General features: G+C 40.0%; 1 protein-coding gene across 8 annotated transcripts; it reads left to right on the forward strand.

Moving 5' to 3' along the window:
• Positions 1 to 5,638: 5,638 nt before the first annotated feature.
• On the forward strand, positions 5,639 to 24,849 carry tlr1 (toll-like receptor 1). Of its 8 annotated transcripts, XR_011885370.1 has the most exons (6): positions 5,639 to 5,878; positions 13,063 to 13,091; positions 16,312 to 16,376; positions 16,562 to 16,643; positions 19,004 to 19,034; positions 23,966 to 24,304. XR_011885370.1 is itself a non-coding variant. In XM_072252879.1 (5 exons), the coding sequence occupies exons 1-4, from the start codon at positions 5,762 to 5,764 to the stop codon at positions 19,010 to 19,012; spliced, it is 273 nt and encodes a 90-aa protein (XP_072108980.1). In that variant the 5' UTR covers positions 5,639 to 5,761; the 3' UTR covers positions 19,013 to 19,034; positions 23,966 to 24,304. The 8 variants fall into 8 exon arrangements, 6 of the variants coding, with proteins under 6 accessions (XP_072108980.1, XP_072108982.1, XP_072108981.1 ...); XM_072252879.1 differs by lacking the exon at positions 13,063 to 13,091; XM_072252881.1 differs by lacking the exons at positions 13,063 to 13,091; positions 23,966 to 24,304 and adding an exon at positions 19,137 to 19,190.
• Positions 24,850 to 27,150: the final 2,301 nt, after the last annotated feature.

Genomic DNA, 27,150 nt, shown 5'->3' on the forward strand with positions numbered 1-27,150 from the left:
ACTCATGCCTGTCAATTCTCCTGCAATTCTTTTTGCCCTGAAACTCACAGCTTACAAAGAGACAATCACTGACTGCAAAAGAAAATTAAATAAGCACTTGAATCAAACTTAAGGGACTACATGGATTTTAGAACAGAGGAATTAAACGGATTGGAATGCTCTGCAGAAAATTGTCATGGATGTGGCAGGCCAAATGCCTCCTTGGTACCGCTAGGAATCACTGTGACTTAAAATCACTTCATTCTTTCTGATGGAGGGAGTTGGGGCTTATCTCTGATTTGGATAAATTGATTGACAATTTGCTGGCAGTAATGAAATAGCCGTAAGAAAAACTGGCAGCCCAACAAGCCACCCAGTTACACCCATGTGACCTACTAGCTTACTAATTCACATGTCTTTAGAATGTGGGAGGAACTCAGAGCACCCAGAGAAGACTCGTGATCGTGGAAGAATGTGCAAACTTGATAGAGACAGTGACATAATGGAACTTGAGTCAGTGGCACTGTAACAGAGTTATGCTGACTGCTAAGCTACCATGCTCCCTTATTTATCACTCCCCAGAAAGGCCTGTACCCTGACACAGCAAATGGTTCAGCTCAGAAAGGATGGAATACTGCACTTACAGAAGTTGCTTCACACTGATGCCAATTTAAAAGTTTTTGCCAACACTTTTATACTTAAAAGCAAGTAAAATAAAAAGGATAAAACTTGAAATGAAACTTTAAGGTTTTCTCTAATAGCTGAGCATCCTCTTAATGCTTCTAACATTGCTTGTACTGAAAAAAAATCCAAGTAAAACTTGTGAAGGGTGGCTTGGACGGATAGGTAAAGAACTTCACTGGGAGTACAGATTAGGAAGAGATGCCATTGTTGGAAACGGACTGGCCACAGTTAGTTGAGGAAAGAGTTGAATCCAGTGAGGGTAGCCCCACTCTACTGCAGCATAACAGAGAGGCAAAGGAAAAGGTTGCTGCGGCTGATTGTACTTGACTCTAGAGGAAAGATGTTTGCAAAAGTGATAGTTGCTTGCAAGAACCGATGGTTTACATGTGATTACTTTGAGAATAGTTGGGTTTGGGTGCTGCTTAGCAGTAGCTTTGAGAGGAAGGAGGCTGTGTCCAAGGAACGAGAACAGTCTTAGAATGTCCATTAGGATGGATCAGGAATGGAAGGTGAAGAGATAGAAATTTAAATAGTATGGGGCAGTGAGAGCAGTAAGTGACTCTGGATGGACAAGATGTTCTCATTAGATGTGTGGAAGGCTGCTGCCTCCGGTACCCTTTCAAGCAGTAAGTTCAAGAGCTCCATTACTCTAGGTGAAAAAATCTTCCTCACCTGCCTTCTAATCCTTTTATCAGTCACATTATATGCCCATTAGGTTATTTCCTTCTCTGCCAAGGGAAGTGTGGCTCTTTTAAGTCTCTTAATCATTCCATCCAGGCTTCTTAGAATTTTATACTCCTCTGTTGCCAATTGCAGAATATGGTGAAGCGTGTCAGACAATCAATTTATATAATAACTGTACAGGCAACTTCATTGTAACGGCAGAGTTGGGTTCCTAGAAAACTGCCTGTATACTAATCCATAACACAAAACCCTATTTCTAATTGAATCTGATGTAGAAGTGGGGATGCATTCCTATGGAATGTTTTTCTTTTAACAGTAATTATAGTACTACAGCTTCTGGTTTATGGCAGGGGGCCTCTTCAGAGATTACCTTCTCAGTTGCTGAAAACCTCAAGTATAAAACAGCTTGAAAACACCAGTCATTGCAGGTGCTGTAATCTGGAGCAGAATACAAACTGAAGGCTGGAAGATGACAGGTAGCGATAGATAAGGAAAGAGGAAGATGCAAAACGAGGAAATCTGCAGATGCTGGAAATTCAGGCAACACACACAAAATGCTGGTGGAACGCAGCAGGCCAGGCAGTATCTATAGCAGCGGTCCCCAACCACCGGGCCGCAGAGCATGCGCTACCGGGCCGCGAGGAAGCAATATGATTTGGCGATATGAGTCAGCTGCACCTTTCCTCATTCCCTGTCATGGCCACTGATCAGCCATTATGCATGCGAGGTCATGACCCGTGCGTCATCCGTGTCAGCGCGGGAAGGCGATCAACTGCTTGAATTTGCAAATGACAATGGGCTGAAAGGTATGTTTGACATAACATCTCTGTCGGCATTTTGGATCAAAGTCAAGGCTAAATATCCTGAGATAGCCACGAAAGCACTGAAAACGTTGCTTCCATTTCCAACATTTTTCTGCGAAGTGGAGTTTTCTGCAATGAATGCAACGAAAACTAAACTGCAGAATAGACTGGACATCAGGAACCCCCTTCGAGTATCGCTGTCTGCCATCACCCCTCGATAGGACTGTCTTGATGCAGGGAAACAAGCCCAGGGCTCCCGCTGATTCAGCGATATTGGTGTGTTGCAATGATTTTATATATTCATACGGGGAAAATATGTGCTGTGTGTTTAATATCCAAACGTTGCTTAAAATGTTATGATGCTATTGACTTACTTATATAACCATATAACAATTACAGCACGGAAACAGGCCATCTCCGCCCTTCTAGTCTGTGCCGAACGCTACTCTCACCTAGTCCCACCGACCTGCACTCAGCCCATAACCCTCCATTCCTTTCCTGTCCATATACCTATCCAATTTTTCTTTAAATGATCATATCGAACCTGCTTCTGCCACTTCTACTGGAAGGTCGTTCAACACTTACTTCAAGCTCCCCTGATAATTGACTGATCATTATATCCGTGCGAGGAAAATAGGCGTTCTGTGTTTAATATTAAATTCGTTAGATAAACCCTTTTAGAAACAAAATTGAGTGTATTATCCACTTATCACCTATATTCCGGTAGTGATTAACACCCACCCCCATGAACAGAATCGCCAAAAAGGATTTGCTTGGGGGGGGAGGAATAAGCAAGTCACGACGCGCATGCGCATTGGTGCCCGCGCAAGGCTTCATGGTCATTGTAGTCTTTTGGGTAAACACTGTATTTGACTCTACTCTTGTCCGTTGGCAACCCTACCCGCGCCCCCCCCCCACCAGTCGGCTGGTCCGCAAGAATATTGTCAATATTAAACCGGTCCGCAGTGCAAAAAAGGTTGAGGACCCCTGATCTATAGGAAGAGGTATGGTCGACGTTTCGGGCTGAGACCCTTCGTCAGGACTAACTGAAAGAAGAGATAGTAAGAGATTTGAAAGTGGAATGGAGAGGAGGAGATCCGAAATGATAGGAGAAGACAGGAGGGGGAGGGATGGAACCAAGAACTGGACAGTTGATTGGCAAAAGGGATACAAGGCTGGAGAAGGGAGAGGATCATGGGATGGGAGGCCCAGGGAGAAAGTAAGGGGGAGGGGAGCCAGAGGAAGATGGAGAGCAGGCAAGGAGTTATAGTGAGAGGGACAGAGGGAGAAAAAAGAGAGAAAGAAAGGGGAAAAATAATAAATAATAAATAAATAAGGGATGAGGTAAGAAGGGGAGGAGGGATATTAATGGAATTTAGAGAAGTCAATGTTCACACCGTCAGGTTGGAGGCTACCCAGACGGAATATAAGCTGTTGTTCCTCCAACCTGAGTGTGGCTTCATCTTGACAGTAGAGGAGGCCGTGGATAGACATATCAGAATGGGAATGGGATGTGGAATTAAAATATGTGGCCACTGGGAGATGCTGCTTTCTCTGGCGGACAGAACGTAGGTGTTCAGCGAAACGGTCTCCCAGTCTGCGTCGGGTCTCACCAATATATAGAAGGCCACACCGGGAGCACCAGATGCAGTATATCACCCCAGCCGACTCACAGGTAAAGTGTCGCCTCACCTGGAAGGACTGTCCGGGGCCCTGAATGGTGGTGAGGGAGGAAGTGTAAGGGCACGTGTAACACTTGTTCCACTTACAAGGATAAGTGCCAGGAGGGAGATCGGTGGGAAGGGATTGGGGGGAACGAATGGACAAGGGAGTCGTGTAGGGAGCGATCCCTGCGGAAAGCAGAAAGAGGGGGGAGGGAAAGATGTGCTTGGTGGTGGGATCCTGTTGGAGGTGGCGGAAGTTACAGAGAATTATATGTTGGACCCGGAGGCTGGTGGGGTGGTAGGTGAGGACAAGGGAAACCTTATCTCTAGTGGGGTGGCGGGAGGATGGGGTGAGAGCAGATGTGCGTAAATTGGGAGAAATGCATTTGAGAGCAGAGTTGATAGTGGAGGAAGGGAAGCCCCTTTCTTTAAAAAAAAGAAGAGGAAGAAAGAACAGATGGAAGTAGGTGGGGTTGGAGGTAGGTGGCAACCTCTTGTGTCTCCACTTATCACCTTCCAGCTTCAGACTGAATGGAGACACATACTTTTAAATGCATTTCAAATATAAGTCAGATAGCTTAACGAGATCAAGAATAACAGTGATTGTTTAGGTTTGAAACCTTCACTTAAAGTTGCTGGTCCTGTTTCAGACATCATGAAGGCAAGTAATATGGATAACTGTTGGAAGAAAAAATCTCCCAGACAGCAAAATGAACTTTTTACACTAAGTAACCTGCCACATTATTTGTGCATGCGTAAAGAAGTGCAAGTTGGTAAAAACAGACAACGTTTGTTGTGTTTTTTTTTGCTTTTCATGTTTATTTAATTTTTCCTCACATAGATTCCATGAGAGTGAATTTTACTCTGCATATGCAATTTTAGGGTTATGATTTGTGGATTCTATTAGTGTTAGTTCTTGTAACCTAAATGGCTGTAATGCATGGTATCTGTAGTCCTTTATAGTGATTAGTTCAAAGAACTCAAAGATTTATGTCATGTAACTGTAAAGTTTTTCAATTCTTTTAGTTATGTAACTCATTAGTTACTTTCACTACTTCTAAAAGTCACACCTTGTAATTAGATATTGCCTCCTCTAGATGGACCTGTTTGACGTTATACTTGTTGACATTGCTTCCTTTGTTACAGCCAATTATTTGGCAAAAAGACAAGTCCTATCTTCCAGGCTTTGCTTAAATCGTTGTAGTCAATATGTGGCTGTTTCTCCAGTCCTTATCTCTACGAGTGCATGTTTCTTTAACTCCTTCAAATTCCTACTGTTGCTGTCCCACAGTTTACTGATCATTGGTGTGAATTTTGTACACCATGGTAGTGTAGCGAATAGCACACTGCTGTTAGAGCACAGTGCTATTGCAGATCATGGCCTTCCACAGTTTGGAGTTCAATTCTGGTGCTGTTCTGTAAGGAGTCTCTGTAACATCCTCCCCATGGAATGCATGGGTTTCTCCAGCATCTGGTTTCCTCCCACAGTACAAAGATGTGCCGGCTATGTTAATTGGTCATTGTAAATCGTCCTATGATTAGATCAGGGTTAATCAGGTTTGTCAGGGATTGCTGCAGCAGTGTGCCTCAAAGGACCAATTCTGCGCTGTCTCGCTAAATAAATTAAATTTGACAGAGGCACTATAGGAGGCAAGGTGGAAGTAGCACTGTTGTGGTCATCAATTAATTTTGCATTGCGAGACTGAACTGGATTTCTTTCCTCTTTTTTTTTGCTAATTCTGCTTTCTTTTGGGTGTTACTTTTCTGACACATTTTATTCTGATATTAACTTCTGATCAGAAAGTAGCTTATAAGGTCCTTTTTTAAAAAAGATTTTGCAGCGTGCCTCTTATTTTCATTTAATTAACTACCAAAAATGAAACAAGTGTATTGCAGTAACTGGTTAATCTCGTTAGTTTCAGCTTAGAGGTTTCTGAATGTTTTATTATGCAGCAGCCAGAGTGCCAGAAACAAGTCATTTCCTGTATAACATACAGGCTTTGCACGGCTTTGGAGATTGGTGTGGAGATTGGTGTGGAGAACTGGTTTGAGCAAACTACTGAGGTAAGAATCCATATCTTCAAAAGAATTTGCAATTTATGTTAGTTGTTTCTTCTTAAAGTCATAAAATCAAAAGTAATGTTTAATTAGTTGTAGAGGGAAGTAAGGGTATGGAACAGAAATATATAATTAAAACATCATGAGATTCAGAATAAAAATATTTTACTCTTTCCCAAAAGCTTAGAATTTATCTACTGTGGATATTTTATACATTCTAATTTCTTTCCATTAACAGATTTGCATTTATCTAATTATGTATAGAGATTTTTATTATCTGCAGATTAACTGCAGACATTCTTAAGAACATTTAAGAGTGTCAACCAAAGGCAGGCTTGTGGGTGATACCCACACCTTGAAGGTGTAAAGGAAAAACAAAATAGATAAAGTGAAAGAAAGGACACTTGAGCTTTTAGTGTGTAGCTGTTTTTAATATATGACACATTTCTCCACAAGGGCAAAAGATTCGTGAGAAAAATCTCTCACGCCCCCCCCCCCCACTCTCTTGTGCCCCCTTGCTCTCCTCCTCTGCTTCTCTCATGAACTTAAAGGATAGATTAGAATAGAATTAGGATATACCTTGTTAGAAACCTCTAGACTTCCACTATGTCTGAACAAAGTCAATCCAGGGAGTGGAAGTGGTATAACAAGTAGGATGGAGGGAAGTTCATGTAGAAAAGGTAAGAGACAGAAAGACGTTTTCCTCACCAATCCTTTGTCCTTATAGAGAAATGTCTGAAATTTCCTCATATATTAAAAACACACTAAAAATACAGTAGTCCTTTTTCCTCATCTGTTTTGCTTTTCTTTTACACTTTCAATGCGTGGGAAGATCATTGATGAAAAGGAACTTCAAAGATCCTCTTACAATATTTGACTGTATTTGTGCTGCTTCCAGCACCCACGTGGAACTCATCAATTTTATCATAAGCCAGAGCCATAGCCATAGAATACTCTAGCACTACAACACAGAAGCTGGCCCTTTGGCCCATCTAGTCTGTGCCGAGCTATTAATCTGCCTAGTCCCATCGACCTGCGCCCTGACCATGCCACTCCCAGCTATGGACAACATCTTATGCAACTTCGACATTACATCCCAACTCCTGTACTCAATACTTAGATTTAAGAAGGCCAGTACACCAAAAGCTTTCTTTACAACTCAGTGATGACACTTCCATGGAATTATGAATCTGTATTCCCAGATCCCTCTGTTCTACCACACTCTTCAGTGCCCTGCCACATACCATGTAAGTCCTATCCTGGTTAGTGGTCGCAAAGAGCAATACCTCACACCTTTCAGCATTAATTTCCATCTGCCATTTTTCCACCCACTTTTCCAGCTAGCCCCGATCCCGCTGCAAGCTTTGATGTTTCCTCGCTGTCGACTACACCCCCAATTTTGGTGTCATCTACAAATTTGCTGATCTAGCTTACCATATTATCATCCAGCTCATTTATATAGTTGACAAATGACAATGGACCCAGCAGGCATCTCTGCAGTACACCACTAGTCATAGGCCTCCAGTCTAAAGGGATGTCCTTCTTTTCTGAGGATGTACCCTCTGGTCATAGACTCCCCTGCTATTGGAAACGTCCTTTCCATGTCCACTCTATCTAGGCCTTTCAATATTTGGAAGGTTTCAAAAATAGCCAACAAACACTGCACATACATTAACTTTTTTCTTCCTGGGGTCATTGGTGTAAATCTCTTCTGGTCTATCTCCAATGACAGCACATCCTTTCTTAGATATGGGGCCCAAAACTGCTTACAGTATTCCAAATGTGGCCTGATCAATGCCTTATAAAGCTTCAGAATTCCATCCTTGCTTTTGTGTCCTAATCTTCTCAAAATAAATGCTATTCTTGCATTTGCCTTCCTATTCCTGAATCATCTTTGACACTAACTTTCACCTTACTGTCAGGTTTACATGACACGGACCATTTCTGATACTTTCCCTTTTCTATATGTCTCTGACCCTGTGTCAGGAGAAAAACTGTCCACTAACATTTATTGTAGATTGACTATTTCCACACGTGCCTGGTCTACACTTTTCCCACACTGCTTCTTGTAAGGATGTAATTCTTTTCACCCAGTTTCTCCTTCTTTGCCCTATCTGCTCCCAAGAGGAGTCTTTCCATTCCAGCAGTGTTCTCAGAATATGAGGTGCTGTTTCTTTAGTTTGTGTGGGGCCTTACCCCGGGCAGTGGAGAAGACCATGGTTGGACAGGTCATTGTGGGAATGGGAAGGAGAATTGGAATGGCATGCAACTTGGAGCCCTGAGATGGACATTGCAGATATTTCTCAATATGTTCTCCTTTTCAGGAAGTGTGGCTTTCATTCTACTATTATGGAGGAAGCCCGCTCTTGCATCTCTGTTTCTTGGGCTTCTGCTTTCCTTGCGCCTCCCTCCATGCATCATCCTTCAACGTTGCTGCCAGATGCAATCAGATGCCACCATCTCTCTCCTGCACCACTCAGTCTTCTGCAGGGATCACTCCCTCTGTGACTTTCTGATCAATTTATTCCCTTCCCACTCCGTCACTTTCCTCTGCAACTGCATGGGGTGCAATACTTGTTCTTACACCTTTTCACTCATCACCTAAACGGCCCATCCAGCTGAGGCAAAGATTCATGTGCACTGCTTTGCCCTCACCTACTACATTTGGTGATCCCAGTGTGGTCTCTTCTGCATCAGTGAGACTAAGAAACAGTTTGGACGACCATTTTGCTGAGCGTCTATGCTCTGTTTGCATTGGCCATCTTGCACTCCCAGTTGCATGCCATTTCAATTCCCCTTCCAATTTCCACAGTGACATGTTCATCCTCGGCCTTCTTCGTTGCCAGGGTGAGGCCTGTGGTAAACTAAATGAAGAGCACCTCACTTCATATACCTCCCTCCGGCATATTTTCCTCCTACACACCCACATACCTTCTGATCATCCTCCATTTCCATTTCTGTCCCTTCTTCATTCCTTCTCTCTCCTATATGATAGTTTCCCTTTCGCTTCCCACCCCTCTCCTCCAATTTCCAGATGCCTCTCCTTTAACGGTTCCCATTATCTCCTTCTTTACTTATCAGATTACAGTGCTTGTAGTCTTTGTGTTCCCGATAATCTTCCTTCACCATTCCATTGGCTCAAAATTGGAACATCTGGACAATGAAGATGCATACATCAGGATGCTTTTCATTGACTACAGCTCAGCATTCAATACTATCATCCCCTCAAAACTAATCAATAAGCTTCAATACCTTGGCTTCAGTAACTCCTTGTGCAACTGCATCCTTGGTTTCCTCACTTGTAGACTTCAATCAGTTCTGGATTGGCAAAAACATCTCCACACTCTCCATCTGTGCTGAGCCCTGCTCTATTCTCTTTTTCCTTCTGTAACCCTCTCACCAGGCTCGTATGCAAACTTGGCTCGATAGCTAACTCGGCTAACAGTAACGTGACTTAGTGATGAGAAGGCCACCTTTCAAAAACAATATACATCTAGGGTTGGTATGTCTTGGGTTTTAACCAAACAGGAACATCATGATGTTCCAATTACAGAAACCTCGTTTTGAGTGAATGCTGTGTAAATACTGCCCATACACAATTATAGGTCGGCAAGAAATAACAGATCGTACAGTGCATAAAATTACATAGAAAGTATTTTTACCAATTCCAGCTTTATCAAACGGTGAATAGGAAAAAGGAGAGAATAGAAAATAAAAGGGCCCATTACCGTTGAACCAGTCCAATGCGCACATAAGGGTGGAGCTTGTACTAGAGTACTCGGGGGGTGTATCGCTTACTCAGCACTAGACCCATGGTCTGCTGAAAACACCCACCACATTTTTAAGCTCTCCTCAAAGATCTTCTTAAACAAACTGGTTCTCTCTCTCAGGAGTATTGGCCCCTTCTGCATGGAGCCATTCATCTGCACAAAACACTTCTTGAAATGGTGACTCCTTCCAACAGCACTCTGCAGCATCTTACCTTCTGTCCTATTTTGCAACACCTGCCAAAAGACCCCAAACGAGACTACAGTCCTTTAGGAAACTCTTCCCCACAATTCTCTAGAACCTTCTCTCACATCCCACAATCCTGATTGGCTGACTCTCACTCCTAAGCTGGACAACATGGGTCCTTAAACACAAAATAATCTGCAGATGCTGGGGTCAAAGCAACACTCACAACATGCTGGAGGAACTCAGCAGGTCGGGCAGCATCCGTGGAAAAGATCAGTCGATGTTTCGGGCCAGAACCGGATGCTGCCCGAGCTGCTGAGTTCCTCCAGCGTGTTGTGAGTGCAACGTGGGTCCTTATCTCAGCCAAAGCCAAAACACACTTACTCGCATGTCACACTGCTTTTACAGAAAACTGCTAATGTAAACTACCTCACATCATAACAGTGGATATCTTAAGCGTGGCATTGCACTTATAACTGTGAGGCTAAGCACAGCTCCAATGCCATATTTAAGTTTGCTGATAACGCCCTTGACATTGGCCAAATCAAAGCTGGTGATGAACCAGCATACAGGAGAAAGATTGAAAATCTGGCTGAATGGTGCCGTAATAACAATCTCTCACTCAATGTCAGTAAGGCCAAGGAGTTGATTATTGACTTCAGGAGGAGGAAACTAGAGGTCCAAGAGCCAGTCCTCATCTGCAGCTCAGAGGTAGGGAAGGTCAGCATCTTTAAATTCCTCAGTGTTATCATTTCAGAGGGTCTCTTCTGAGTCTAGCACATAAGTGCCATTATGAAGAACACATGGTGGTGCCTCTACTTCCTTAGAAGTTTGCGGGGATTTGGCATGTTATCTAAAACTTTGGCAATCCTGTATAGATGTGTGGTGGGGAGTATATTGACTGTGTGCATCATGGCCTGGTACGGATACGCCAGTGCCCTTGAACAAAAAAGCCTGCAAAAAGTTGAGGATATGGCCCTGCCTATCATGGGTAAAGCTCTCCCCACCATTGAGCTTACCTACACAGACCGTTGTTGCAGGAAAACAGCATCCATCATCAGGGACCCCCATAATCCAGGCATGCTCCCTTCTCCCTGCTACCATCACAAAAAAGGTATAGGACCCTCAGTCCTCACACCACCAGGTTCAGGAAAAATTATTGCCATTCAGCTATCAAGCTCTTCAATCAGAGGGGATAACTTCCCAGTTAGATCCCTCCTGTACGCCCGGAACGGTTCCTCCACACCCCACTGCCCAAGGGAGGACTGTAATGGGGTGGAGTCGGTGGCTCACCTCTTTGCACACTGTGGGTTCGCAAAGAAGGTGTGGAAGAGAATGGAAGGGACAGTACTAAGATTCATGCCCAGCAGCTGCGTTACCGAGGACTCCGTGATCTACGGGCTGTTCCCGGGGACGCACACGGAGACCAACATCCGGTGCTGCTGGCAGATCATCAACTTGGTGAAAGACGCTCTTTGGTTGGCCCGAAACTTGATGGTCTGCCAGCTGACGGAGATGTCCGTGACTGAATGCTGCCGACTGGCTCACTCTCGTCTGCAGGAGTACGTTCTGAGGGATGCACTCAAACTTAGTGCAGCCACCGCGAAGGCCCGGTGGGGAAGGACCACAGTTTAACGTTCATCACCTGTAGGAGGGGGAGAGGTTGGGTGGGGAGGAGACCTACCCTCATCAGCGGTGTGGACAGATAATCAACATGGTGCCCAAGGAGTGGGTGGAATTGTTAATTTGGGAAGTATTAGAGCCATTGCCTGCCTTTATTGTTGAAAATTTTGATTGTTAATAAGTCTTAACTCTTGACCAAGGGTTGAGAGTAAACGCATGATTTACTGTAAACATCTTTCATTTGTAAATGAACAGAGTCAATGCAAAATTTTTATTGTTAATAACTGTATTGAATAAGGACTCACAGTCAACGAATGGTTTTCTTTTCCTGTATGTAATTATTTTTATTTTGTAATATTTCTGAATAAAGTATTTTTGGAAAAAAAAGGATAACTTCACTAAACTTCACTTGCTACATCACTGAAATGTTCTCACAACCTATGGGCTAGCTTTCAAGGAATCTTCATCTCATGTTCTTGATATTTATTGCTTATTATTTATTATTATTATTACTATTTTAATATTTTCTTCAGCTCAGGCTGGTATAACCTGAGGTACAGGCATAGCCAAGCACACTCATTTTCAATAGTTAGGAACTTTTGGACTAATCTTGTAGTTAGTATTGTGGCTTTCAGGAGATTCACATAAATATTGCTGTGCAGGCCTAATTGTTTAATGCTATTGTGTAGTGACTTTGGAATGATACCAGTTGTAGATACTATTATCAGGACTATGTATACCCCGTTCATGTTCCATAGTCTATCAATGCCCACTTTTAACCTAGCATATTTCTGGTGTTCTTCACTTATTGATTTCTGTATGTTATGTGTGTTTGGAATGGATATATCTATTAAGTAAACTGTTCTTGCTTGTTTATCCTGCATTATTATAGCTGGATGGTTATTATGGATTGTCCTATCTGTAACTGATTGGTCATAATATAACTAATGGACCCTGACTATAAAACTGGATCAGGCTTGTATTTATAGTAAGGTATGGTTTTTTATGAGTTTGCATTTTAAAGCAAGATTTTGGTGAATGATGTTTTCCACTTGATTGTGCCTGTGGAAGTAATCAGATTGAGTTAAACTGTTGCAGGATCCTGTAATATGTTTGATTGTTTTTGGTTTCTCTAGGAATTTTCTGTATTTATTATCTTGAATTTGTTAGTCTTTTATTATGTACTTTTGATTTTTTTTGTGTTAACCACCTGGTCCTGTATTGCCACAAGGAATCCTTCTGTTTCTAGGAAGAAATCTCCAACTCTGAGCCAGGCATTTGAAACTACCTTGTCAACATCTAGTCTGCTCAGATCATGGGGATGTCTTCCATGGAGGGTAATGCTCTTCTATTGGTTAATGCTTTCTTCTATAGTGATAATTTCTTCATTTTTCTGGATTGTTCTTTTAACTTAAGTTGTTGGTACTTCACAGACGGAATTCTGAACCCTGCTTTCATTGATGAAAGTATCTCCTTAGAAGTTTTATCTGACTGTTGTGTAAATTTTTAATGATTGTTATTCCTCTTCCTCCTTCTGTCCTAGGTAGTGTTAATCTAAGGGTGTTTACATAATGTTATCTGAAATTTGTCATTTCTGCTCTTATTTTTCTTAGGAAATTTTCCAGATCAGTTTTGGACCAAGGTATTATGCCAAAAGAATATGTTAATGCAGAGTGAAAGTGTTTATTGCCTGTGTTATATTTTTACTACTGAACTCTGGCAGATTTTTTAAGCCTTGAAGTAAATCCTGTTGAAAGCTTTCCCTTTATCACACGGTGATCTGTTTTCTTTGCATGTTGATGTCCCAGATACTTACATGTTTCATTCTCATCCATCTGTTGTGTTGTATCCTGCTGCTTTGTTTTAGATTCTATTAGCTCTACTGCACCTTTCTTTATGTTTAATGTTCTGCATTTATCCAGTCCAAAGTTCACATTTATATCTTTTGAAAATAGTTCTACTATTTGAATTAATAAGTTTAGCTTTACTGATGAAGGAGTGTATCATTTCAAATTGTCCACGTATAGAAAATGTGTCAAGTTATAATTTGTTTTGTTGTTTCTGATTTGATTCCCAATTTTTCTCTGATTCAGTAAATTAGAGAGTGTGATTAAAGCTAGACAAAACCATAGTGGGCTTAGAGAGTCGCTCTTGAAAATGCCTTGGTTTATTTCGATAATGATGATTGTTCTCTTTTGGTTGTTAATAGATAGGGTGATTATAGTACACCAATGATTCATCAGATGTTGAAGGAATTTTACAAGTATTGGGTGTAGTTTATATGTTACCATAACTTCTACTAACTGTGACTGTGGGACAGAATCAAATGTATTTTGGTAGTCAATATAACACCATGAAAGACTTCTGCTTTTCTGCTAGCCTTGGCTTAGAGTTACAGAATCTATAATCAATTGACCTTTACATGCTTTCATATCCTTCCTGCTCTTCTATAAGTGGTTATCTAAAGTGAGTGGTGATTAGTAGCGAGATGTATGGTGTTACAATTTAATATATACACAATATTTTGATGGATCATTTGTGATTTCTCCGTTAGGTAAGAGATATATAATTACCTTCTGCAAAAAATTCAGGCACTTTTTCAGGATTTTTAAGAAAGTTGTTGATATGTATTAATATGGATAAAGGCAGGTACGTTTTTATACCAATAATTATGAATATTATCACTGCCAGTACTTTTCTATTTGTGGGTATTTTTTATAACTATTTTTAGCATATCCATTGTAACTTCAGGTATTTGCATTTCTTAGATTGTTTGAGCGCATTCATTTTCCTCCCTAATCCATCTTGCTTCTTAATTGTGCGTAATCCTGTATGACCGGATATTAGACCAAAGATTCATTATCTCTGTGTTTGTTGGTAATTCTGTACTAGGGTTATTATTAGTAGTAGTATTTATGTATTTGCACAAATACTTTGTTGTCCTTTGCACGTTGGTTGTTTGTTTGTCCTGTTGGGTGCAGTCTTTCATTGATTCTATTGTGTTTCTTGTCGTTACTGTGAATGCCTGCAAGAAATGAATTTCACAGTTGTATGTGGTGACATATATGTAGTTTGATAATAAATTTACTTTAAACTTTGAACTAACTTTCTCCAATTTCACTCTAACTTCAGCATGCCTTTACAGATCATTTCTAATATTTTTTCATTGACTAACTTCTGCTGTTTCATGTCTGTAGGTCAGTCTTTATTTTGTGTCCTTGAGTCAGGTTTCCAGCATTTGAAAACTTAAATACAATTACTGTGTAAAGTTACTTTAATGGGAAAGAGGAAGTGATTTATATTTTTTGCAGATTTTTGCCATTTATTTTTAGTTCTTCCCCTTTTGAACATCTGCAGTGTGGTTGTAGAAATAAAAATGTTCCTAATCTTCAAATAAAAATAATCCTTTTGAAAAGTAGTTTTTCTTTCTAAATTGTTTAATTGTTATAGATATCAAAGAAAAATCCTTTATAAAAAGATTTTTCTACATTTAGGGTCTCATGTAATTGTGTGGTTTATAGCAGCAAGATGCATACAATGTTTAGGCATGGACCCGTGCAATGACAGTGTTCAACAAATGGGAGTCTGACTGCTGAATCATGACAGGGGCCGGATGAAGTTGCCAGCCAGCTGTGGAAAGATCAGCAATCCTAAACTCCAGGGCCGCATTTTACATGGCATTGCATGTTATCCCTGTGACTATATGGGTTTTGGGTTCTTTGAATACAGTGATTTTGTTCCTATGCAGTTCACCCTTAAATTGCATCTGGATTGTGTTATATCGTGGTCACTACCTTCCTCAAGGATTTTTAACCACAAGATATATCCTATTAATAAGACCATTAGAGCAGAATTAGGCTATTCAGCTTAATTAGACCATGAATTTGCTCCATTATTCCATCATGGCAGATTTATTATCCCTCTCAACCCCATTCTCCTGTCTTCTTCCCGTAACCTTTGACACCCTTACTAATCAAGAACCAGTCAACTTCCACTTTCAATATACCCAATGACTTGGCCTCCACAACCATTTATGGCCACATATTTACCATCCACTGGCTAAAGAAATTCCTCATTTCAGTTCTAAAGGGAAATCTTTGTATTTTGAGGTTGCGTCCTCTGATCCTAGGATCCCCCACTATAGGAAACATCCTCTCTACGATCACTCTATCTAGGCCTTTCAGTATTTGATAGGTTTCAATGAGACACCCCTCTCCCCAATTCTTCTGAACTCCAGGATGTACAGGCCATCAAATACTCCTCATATGTTAACCCTTTCATTCCTGAGATCATTTTCATGAAGCTTCTCTGCACTCTCTCCAATGCCAGCACATCCTTTATTAGATAAGGGGCCCAAAATTTCTAACAATACTCCAAGTTTGTTTTCCTTCCTTTTCTTTTCCTTTCACATCCCAAAGACATGCAGGTGTAGATTAACTGGCTACTGCAAACTGCTCTTGGTGTGCAGGTAAGTGGTAGAATCTGGGGTAAATTGATGGAAATGTAGAGTGAATAGGTTGAAGAAAAATCAGTGGGAATGGAATTGCTCTGTGATCTGGCATGGACTTGATGGGCCAGATGGCTTTATTTATCATAAGGAAATATGGAAATCAATTGTCTTTTCATGACACAGTAGTAGTTCATTCCTGGCATACCTCCTTTGTTCCCTTTCCAAACCCTTGATATTCTTCTTAATGTTTAGTTTCCTGGCATTCGACATTACTCCAAATAACATCCATCCATTAATTTTGTAAAAGTTTTGCATTACAGCCTGTTTTTTATGGTTAATTCATTGATATTCAAAGATAAACATTCTGCATCCTTTCTCGTCTACCTGAATAACCTGCTCTTCCCTTTGACAGCATTCTGAAAATGTGGATCCTTTTCCCTCGCCTTTTACAACACACACAGAATGCTGGAGGAACAGGTACAGCTCTACTCGCTTCACACTTACGACTGTTTGGCTAAGCACAGCTCCAATGCCATACTCATGTTTGCTGATGACACCACGGTTGTTGGCTGAATCAAAGGTGGTGACAAATCAGCATATAGGAAGGAGATTGAACATCTGATTGAGTGGTGCCACAATAACAACCTCTCACTTAACATCAGCAGGATTAGGAAGCTGATTATTGAGTTCAAGAGGAGGAAACCTGTTGAGCCAGTCCTCATCTGGGGATCGGAAATGGAGAAAGTAAGTAGCTTTAAATTCTTTGGTGTTATCATCTCAGAGGTTCTGCCCTGGGTCCAGCACATCAGTGCCACTACAATAATTTTGTACCATTATAAATAAAGCAGTGCCTCTACTTCTTTAGAATTTTGTGAAAATTTGGCATGCTATCTAAAACTTTCATAAACTTCTATTGATATGCGGTGGAGAGTATTTTGACTGGTTGAATCACGGCCTGGTATGGATACATCATCCTTGAACAGAAAAGCCTACAAAAAGTAGTGGATACAGCTCAGTACGTCATGGGTAAAGCCATCCCCACCATTGAGCACATCTATTTGGAGCACTGTTGCAGGACAGCAGCATCCATCGTCAGAGATGCCCACCATACAGACCATGCTCTCTTCTTGCTGCTGCCATCAGGAGCGGGGAGAGGAGCCTTAGAACCCACACCTCTAGGTTCAGGAACAGATATTACCCTCAACCATCAGGCTCTTGAACTAGAGGGGATAACTTCACTCAGCTTCAGTACCCCAACACTGAACTGTTCCCACAACCTACGCACTCACTTCTAAGGACTCTTCATCTCACATTCTTAATTAATTACTTTGCTTGTTTTTTTGTTGTTTCTTTGTATTTAACGTGAATACTTGCAATAAAAAGAAACTCATGGTTGTATTTGATGACACACTGTATATGTACTTTGATAATAAATTACTTTGAAATTTGAACTTTTGAGATGGCCAGTGACTGGAGCTTGCATGGTATGAAGGTTACTTTGCACTTAACATTGAACTTGCAAGTTTGAACATTGCCTTCAGGAACTGCATCTTTAGAAACTCCACACTTATTTGCAAATTCTGAAAAATGGCAGACCTGAAGCAAATTCATGAAATGAAATAATCTCCCTGCAAAGGCAGAATGTAGGAAACTGCAAATGTTGGAATTCAGAGCAGCATGCAGAATGCTGGAGCATCCCAGTCTATCAGGCAGCCTCTATGAAGGGAAATGCACATGGAATAGATGAAGGATCTTGACCCAAATCATTGACTCCTTTTCCATCCTTAGATGTTGCCTAACCCATTGAGTTCTGCTGGCAACAGGAATTCTGCAGATGCTGGAAATTCAAGCAACACACATAAAAGTTGCTGGTGAACGCAGCAGGCCAGGCAGCATCTCTAGGAAGTGGTGCAGTCGACGTTTCAGGCCGAGACCCTTCGTCAGGACTAACAGTTCTGCTGGCATTTTGTTTGTTGCTCTCTATAACTGCTGTTTCATTCTAAACTGTTTTTTTCCTTTAAAGGTAATCAGGAAACAAAAACGTAGTAAAACTTTGATAATCTGCTGTCTGACTATCCAGAAATCATAATGGTTTAGCACTTAGCTCATTGGGTGCTAGATTCTGCAATGTATTTCACATAAAATGGTTCAGGTTCTTGGGCACCCTTACAAACACTAGATCCAAGATTTCCTGCTCTACTTCACAAACCAGAGCTCTAGTTCCCTTACTCCCTTTATCTCACATGGTCTTGGTTTCCAGGCTCCCTTTAATCTCACTGGGACCTTGGTTTCTGTATTCCCTTGAACTCACTTGGTTCGGTTTACTGTGCTCCTGAGAAACTTAACGGAGCCCTGCATCCTGTGTTCTATTTAAACTTACAGGAGTCACTGGAGAATTTATTATTCAATTGTGTGACATCTAAAAAAGAAGTGAATTAAAAAATTGCATTTAAGTATAAAAAGAAATAACACTGAGAAGTTTTGAAAATCTACTCCACCGAAGTACAAAGTTTGCAAGATTAATGGACTTTTTCTGTGAGGGTAGTTAATCCTGGGAATGCTTAATATGTTAGTTACTACCCAAGAAATAAAAGATTCAAGCAACACACACAAAAACTGCTGGTGATCGCAGCAGGCCAGGCAGCATCTATAGGAAGAGAAATAAAAGATTCAATGTTTTTTTAAATTGAACTGTCCTGCTGAAGGGTTTTGGCCGGCATCATCGACTATACTCCTTTCCATAGATGCTGCCTGGCCTGCTAAGTTCCTCCAGCATTTTGTGTGCGTTGCTTGTAAACATGCTCATATGTGCTTTCGAAATTTTCTCAATGAGACCAAATGTTGCACTATTATATTTACCATCACAAATTTTCACCGCTTTTTCCACAACAAAATTCTCTCATCTTTTTGAAATGTGTTGGTGGTTAGTTCAAAAGTGCATTATTGATGTGTTTTGTTTGGCTACTGTATAACCATTGTGGATTGCATGTTTCAATTAACATGTAAGAGTCACTTTGAATGTGGCACTTAATGCATCTTCTGTTTTCAGTTCAGCTTTCTCAATATATACCATTAATATTACTCATATTTTGCTTTTCTTTCAGATGTTCTAAGTGGATTTCACTTAAGAGATTTGTAAGTGTTTCATTGTGGGAAAATCACACATTATGGCCAACTCTTCCTTCCTTAGCTGGATTTTTATCTTTAAAACTGTCTGTAGTTTGTGTTTTCCTGCAGAGAATGGCAAAGTCACAGACATTTCGTCCTCTGCACTGACAACTGTCCCAAGCAACTTACTAAACCAGACAGAAGTATTGGATTTATCACAAAACAACATCACTGAAATTTATATCCAGGACTTTGCTTCTCTTCGCTGGTTGAGAAATCTGAACTTGTCCAGCAATAGAATCAACAATGTAGCAAGTGCTTCCTTCAGGTCTAATCAAAATTTAGAATGTTTAGACCTTTCCAAGAATGAACTTTCAAGTATTGAATGTCAATTTTTATATAATGTTGTATCTCTCAAATACTTGGATATTTCTTATAATCGTTTTCATCGGCTGACCCTTGGGAAAGCATTTAGGTTGTTGAAAAATCTGGAATATTTAGGACTAGGCAGTAGGGAAACAATAAACTTACAGAAAAATGATCTGAAAGAAATAGCAGGAAAACAGTTTCAAGAAGTTTCAATTGGATTAAAATATTTGTCTGAATATGATCCAGGTACTTTACCGGTTTTGAGAACTACTAAACTCTGCATTACTTTGCCATCTGCTGGCACAGAAGATTTACTTAAAAAGATCTTGCATGATGCCTTCATCTCTTCTGATACTTTGAAATTATCAAACATTGATTGCTCTCAAGCATGTATCAATTATATTGGTGGCTTTCAAACAGTAGGAAAATTGTCAAGGGTTAGTAGTTTGTCGTTAGAAGATTTAACAATCTCTTGGCAAGATTTAATGAGCATAGCAGAGCCTATTTGGGAGACACATATTAAACATATAAGTATTTTGAATGTAACTTTAAATGACGTTAAAGATAGTGCATTTCAGTATTCAGGCAAAGAGTTGGAAACATTAATTTTAAGAAGATTAAGAGTCACTGTATTCTACTTCAGTCAACCAATCATTTATAATTTCTTTGCTAAAATAAAAGTTAAAAATCTAATTATTTCTAATTCAGATTTGATCTTCCTGACCTGTCCAGAGCAAGGAAACCATTATAAGTTCATGGACTTTACAGATAATTCAATTACCAGTGATTTTTTCTTCCAAGAGTGTGATACCCTAATTCTTTTGGAAACCCTTATCTTACAGCAGAACAAATTATTTCATTTTTACAAATTGAGTACAATGACCCAAGGTATGAAATCCCTTAAATATATGGATGTGAGTCAAAATCAACTTACTCTTAATGAGAAAGGAAAATGTCTTTGGACCAACAGTTTAAAGAAACTGAACCTGTCATCAAACAGTCTGACAGATTTGGTTTTTAAGTGTTTACCCAGTAACCTGGAAGTCCTCGACATGGAGAAAAATGATATTTATATTGTGCCCAAAGAAATAAATAATCTGGAGATGTTGACGGAATTATACCTTGGCTTTAATAAGTTGGTTAGACTGCCTGAATGTGGCAACTTTAGAAATCTTGAGATTTTGTATGTTGAGGAAAACTTATATCAGGAACCTTCTACCAATTTCCTTCAAACTTGTCAAAGGCTGACCAGACTGAATGCTGCCTCTAATCCATTTGCATGCACCTGTTATCTGAGAGACTTCAGCAGGATGAAGAAAAATACCCAAATAGAACTGGTGGGATGGCCGGAGTCATATCAGTGTACTTATCCAGTGAATCTTAGAGGAACTCTGCTGAAGGATTTCCAAATATCAGAAATGATGTGCAACACAGCTCTTTTATTGGTGATTATACTGGGTAGTATGATTGTTTTAGCAGTTGTAATGACACTGACATGTCATTTTTTGGACTTGCCTTGGTATTTGAGAATGATTTGTCAATGGACCCAGGTGAAGCGCAGAACGATGAAGACAGACAGCCGCCAATTAAGTGAACATTTGATCTATCATGCTTTTGTGTCTTATAGTCATAATGATTCTGGGTGGGTGAAGGAACAGTTGTTGCCAAACTTGGAAGAACGAGAAAACCCATTCAGGATATGTCTTCATGAAAGACATTTTATTCCTGGCAAAGGAATTATTGAAAATATAATCAATTGTATAGAGAAGAGTTACAAATCAATATTTGTGTTGTCACCCAATTTTGTTCAGAGTGAGTGGTGTCATTATGAACTTTATTTTGCGCAGCACCAGGTATTAAGTGAACAGTCTGATAATTTGATACTGATTGTTTTGGAGCCAATTCCTCAATACATGATCCCATCCAAATATTATAAGCTAAAATCACTTATGGCAAAGAAGACTTACTTAGAATGGCCTAAAGACAAAAGCAAACAGAGACTATTCTGGGCCAATTTGCAAGCAGCAATAGGAATAAAACTAGCTGTTTCAACGGGGGAGACATTGCTGTAAATCATGATCTATTGAATTCTGAGCTGTGTCTTATTAACTTTCATTGTACTCTATTTTTAATTCTCTTCATTCAATAATAATGTTTTGTAGAATTATATTGATAGAAGATAATCCAGAGATTACTGATGCAATTACCCAAGAAAATCTCTTTTGGTGGGGTTTTGGCTGCAATCATATGTTGTCTTCAGCCTGAAAGATCAAATTGAAGGAAAATAGTAACATGCAAATCAAGCAAGGAAAGCAGGAACGTTGGATAAAAGTTGGAATGGTGGGAGGGGAAAAGTGGGACGGGGTGGACAGACGGGTAGGTGATGAAGAGAGAGATACCCAGTAGGCACATTGAGGTTCTAAAATGATAGTTGGAAATGGACATCACAGACTCCATACAGCAAAATACAGCTAGTAAGGGACTTGGTGCATGAGGTACTACAGGCTCTATATAGCAAAGCAAGAGCTTGAAATAAACATAGTGCATTCGGCACTACAGGCTCCATACACCAAAACAAAGGAGTTAGAAGTGCCTTTTAAGAAAAAAAAGACATGAAATATGCTGGCTAAGCCATGTACAATCATCCATGAGATATCAAAAGATGTTAGTCTTCAAGGCAGGAGGTAAGCTCCAGAATACTTGTAGAGGTTATTAACCTATATTGACATGACTGAGGCTAGAAGTGAGAGAACCAGTATCCAGAACCAGGACGTCCTGACATACATCAACCTTCTAGAAGTGGCAAGATGCTTAAGAATAATTACAGCAAAATAATAGACAAACATCTCCTATGCATACAGGTGTGAATGTCGTTTGATTGTCTCAAAATTCTTCCATAGCTACAACTGATTTTACCTTTGATTTCTCTCTTCTTTTTTGTTTTGGGACTACTGTGACCATTGTCCCTTTTATAAGGGGTGCTCTTTTATTTTTGCTAGTTGTTTTCTCATCTATGATCATACAAGTATTATTTATGAAATACTTTGATTTCAGTATTAGATTCATTTAAATTATTCAAATATTTCTTTGCTGATGATCCTAGATTATCATTTGAAATTTGACAATGTGAGTTCATAATCTATTACAATCCATGATACTGTGATCGAATGTCTTTCTTTCCCATCCTAACAAGGGCCTCAACCAAAAATGTTGACTATCAGTTTCCCTCCATAAATGCTAGCTGACCTGCTGAGTTCCTCCAGCATTTTATGTGTGACTGTAATTCATAGAGCTATTGAGCAATGCAGTATTAATACAGGTTCTTCAGCCCAATTAATCCATGCTGACCATGGTGCCCACCCAGCTGGTCCCAATTTTCTGCATTTGGCCCATATCCATCAAAGCTCACTCTTCTATGTACCTGCTTTTTAAATGGTACTATTGTAAACGCCTTAACGAGTTCTTTGGCAACTGGTTGCGTATATGCACCGCCCTCTGCATGGAAACAGTTGCCCCTTATGTCCTTTTAAATCTTTCCCCTCTCTCCCTAAACCTATGCCCTCTAGTTATTGACTCCACCACCCTGGGGAAAAGTGTGATACCATCCACCTTATCTAAACACCTCATAATTTTAAACTTTTCTGTACAAGTTGCTCCTCATTCTTCGACATTCCAAAGAATAAAAACCTTACCTGACTACCTCTCCCTATAATTCAGGCCCTCAAGTCCAGACACACCTTTGTAAATCCTTCCTGTAATCTTTTCAGTATAATCACATCTTTCCTATAACACTGTCATCAAAACTGTACACAGGACACCAAGTGCAGGCTGACCAACGATCATAGCTGACTCAAAGCTCTGGCCCTGAGGATATTCACTTAAATTTATGATTGTGTACAAAACTTTCAAAAAAAGAACTTCATGATATGCATTTTAAATTGGTGCTTTCTTCGTGGATTTATTTCAAATAAAGTTTACTGAAGCAACAGCGAAAAGAAAGAGTGCTTAATCAAAAATTTTTTAAAAAAGCTCCTTCATTCTTGAAGAACTACAAGTTACAGTTTGTGGTGGGAAATGAACTAAAACATCTCGTTTTATGCGTTTACAACCTAAGTGTAATTTAACCATTTAAAAAAAAGGCACGCATGCTTCCTTTAAATCAATTTAGTCCATATATGTGTCTCCACTTATTAAACCATTTTGGTGTTCATGTTCTAGATGGTAAGCATAGATATGATGAACTGAACATGCCTGTCTTTGTATTACATGATTCTACAGCTTTATGACAGTTCTTTTAATTTGATGATTGAGACATGCTACTGAATGTTTTTAAACTACCAGCTCAAACTATGTTCAGATTAAATGTGATTGAGTTATGACTGGCACCTCTCAAAAATGTTACATGCTTTAGAAACCAATTGAACTTTTATATAGAGAAGAGATGTTCTCTCTCATTAGGACTATTAAGGGTTCATGTTGCAGTTTACTAATGGCAGAATTGTGCTCGATTCTTGCATCCTGACCATGCTGTCCCCCTCCTTACCCATCTACATTTGTCACTGTGCCCCATTTCTCTGCCATACCTGCAGACTTCCTGCAACTCTGTGGACCCAGATGTCTTGGAAGTCAGGCTATGATGTCAAGGTGAAGCAGACCACAAGTAACTACTAGACCTGAGGAAGCTGTTTGATCCTATCTCACAATCCCAGGTATGGTGGGCCTTTGTGCTGCTTGTGGTATGGGGGCCTGTCAGGTCAGGTCATCATGCCCAGACCTACTGCAGAGACATCAATTAACTCTGGAAACTTATTAAATGTGTCTGATGATCAGAAAAATTGAAATTTGTTTCAACATATTTAGATAACCAAATAAAAAGTGTTAAGGTATACTTAAAAGCACTTTCAGTGATTCAAGTGATTTAGAAATTGAAGTGTAAATAAAATCAAGAAGAGAACATCTTTTAAATTGAAGCTGGCTTCCTTGTTACATGAGATTTTGTTACATTTGGCAGATACCACATGCATAAAGTCACTTGCTCAGGATATTTGTGCTACTTCCATGGACTCAATACAGAATCCATCAGTGGCATAGGAGGTCACATTCACTGACATCTAACCTCTAGCTTAGATCTGACATTGGAGTTGCAATGCCCCATCGTGGAAGTCTGAAACAAGCTAACTTCTGGTGGTCAGCTGGCCATTTATTACAGAACCACTCACTGGCTGAAGATTTGTACCTGCTGGCCTAACATTTGTGCTGTTTTAATGGATTTCAATTCCTGAAGATAAAATAAAGGGTTGGAAGGATTTCCTACAAGTTTTAATGATATAAAACTTTAGGAAAAAAGTAGAAGGATGTTTTTTCTTGCTCACAGCAGAAGTATTATTTAAAGTTTAAATGTAGTGACAGAACTAGTTCTGGTGATAATTTAACAGAGTTATCAGCTCTTTTCACTGAAGTCCTTTTTAGTTCATCAGGCAAAAACTTTAGTACTGATAAATGTGAAAGTGTTCAGATTTACACATATACAAAATAAGGCACTATTACACATTGAAATTCTTAAAATGAGAGGATATGTTCCCAATTAAAAGAATGAAATGAAAATTTGACCCATTAGGCTGTCAAGACAACTTGCAAAGTCTATTAACTATTCATAATCTCTGTTAATGACTTAGATGAAGTCACTGTGTGTATCAGGGCCGAACTTCGACCATATGACATAGGAGCAGAATCAGGCCATTCAGCCAATCAAGTCTGCTCCACTATTTCATCATGGCTGATCCCAGATCCCATTCATCACCATACACCTGCCCTCTCAGCATATCCCTGACCAATCAGGAATCTATCAGCTTCCATTTTAAGTATACCTACCAACTTGGCCTCCACTGCAGTCTGTGGCAGAGCATTCATCAAATTCACAAAGAAAAGTTGCACAGTTTCTACCCTCATGTTTCACCAGTTTGTAATAGATGTAAATCTGTGAACAGTAACTTGTCACATTCATTCTGGTCATGTTGTAAGCTTTATGCATACTGGAAAAGTATTTTTCACTGTTTCTCTGAGGCTTTTGGGAAGCGGTGGGAACCGGACCCACTCATAGCCATCCTTGAAGCAACAAGCTCCCTATCTTCAGCCAATATGTATGAAAAAATGGCTATATTGATTGCTAACAAGTTAATCCTGCAAGTGTGGAAAATGGACTCCGTGCCTATGTACGATCTGTGGCTGAGAGAACTGGCAAATACTTTACATTTGGAGAGACTGAGACTGTCTCTGAGGACAGAGGGGACATTTTGAAAGGATATGAGGCCCTGTACTGGACTTGCTTACGGGGTGAGGACTGAGGTGTTTTGGTGCAGTGCACCTCTGCTGTGTATGTTTACTTTTGCCTTTATATTTTTCTCTCTTTTGCTGCTCAATATTTAATTTGATTTTGTTATGGTTGTGGTTTTTGTGGATGTGCTGTATTTTTTGTTTTTTGTTTGTAATAAATTTTAAAAAATACAAAACATTCACAACTCTTTGGCTAAAAAATTCCTCCTTACCTCTGTTCTAAAAGGTCGCTCCTCAATTTTGAGACTGTGCTCTCTAGTTCTGGATACACCCACCAGAGGAAACATCCTCTCTACATCCACCTTATCTAATCCTTTCAACATTTAGTAGGTTTCAATGAGATCCCCACACATTCTTGTAAATTCTAGTGAGTAAAGGCCCAAAGCTGCCTGATGCTCCTCATATGTCAACACCTTCATTCCTATTTGCATTTACCTTCTTTACCACAGACTCAACCCGTGAATTAACCTTCTGGGAGTCTTGCATGAGGTTCCTAAGTCCCTTTGCACCTCTGAAGTTTGAATTTTCTCCACATTTAGATAATAGTCTGTACTATTGTTCCTTTTACCAAAATGCATTATCATACATTTCCCAACACTGTATTCCATCTGCTACTTTTTTGCTCATTCTTCCAATTTGTCTAAGTCCTACTACAATCACATTGCTTCCTCAGCACTACCTACCCCTACATCTATCTTTGCATCATCCACAAACTTTGCCACAAAGCCATCAATTCCACTATCTGAATCATTGACAAGCAATGTGAAAAGTAGTGGTTCCCAATACTGACCCCTGAGGAACACCGCTAGTCATGGGCAGCTAACCAGAAAAGACCCCTTTATTTCCACTCGCTGCCTCCTGCCTGTCAGCTATTCCTCTATCCATGCCAGTATCTTTCCTGTAACACCATGGGACTTCATCTTGCTAAGCAGCCTCATGTGAGGCACCTTATCAAATGTCTTCTGAAAATCTAAGTAACTAACATCCGCTACCTCTCCTTTGTCCACCCTGCTTGTTACGTCCTTGAAGAGTTCTAACAGATTTGTCAGGCAAGATTTCTCTTTGCAGAATCCATGCTGACTTTGATTTATTCTATCATTCGTCTCCAAGTACCCCGAAACCTCATCCTTAATAATAGACTCCAATGCTTTCCCAAACACTGAGGTTAGGCTAACTGGACTATAATTTTCTCTCTTTTGTCTTCCTTCCTTCTTAAAGAGTGGAGTGACATTTGCAATTTTCCAGTCCTCTGGACCATGCCAGAATCAAGTGATTCTTGAAAGATCATGACCAATGCATCCGTTCTCTCTTCAGCAACCTCTCTGAGGACTCTGGGACATAGTCTATCTGGTCCAGGTGACTTATACACCTTAAAACCTTTCAATTTGTCTAGCACTTCTTCCTTTGTAATAGTAATGACACTCACGGACCTGTGGCATAC

Source organism: Mobula birostris, chromosome 3, assembly GCF_030028105.1.
Source record: "Mobula birostris isolate sMobBir1 chromosome 3, sMobBir1.hap1, whole genome shotgun sequence".
NCBI classification, from domain to species: Eukaryota; Metazoa; Chordata; class Chondrichthyes; order Myliobatiformes; family Myliobatidae; genus Mobula; species Mobula birostris.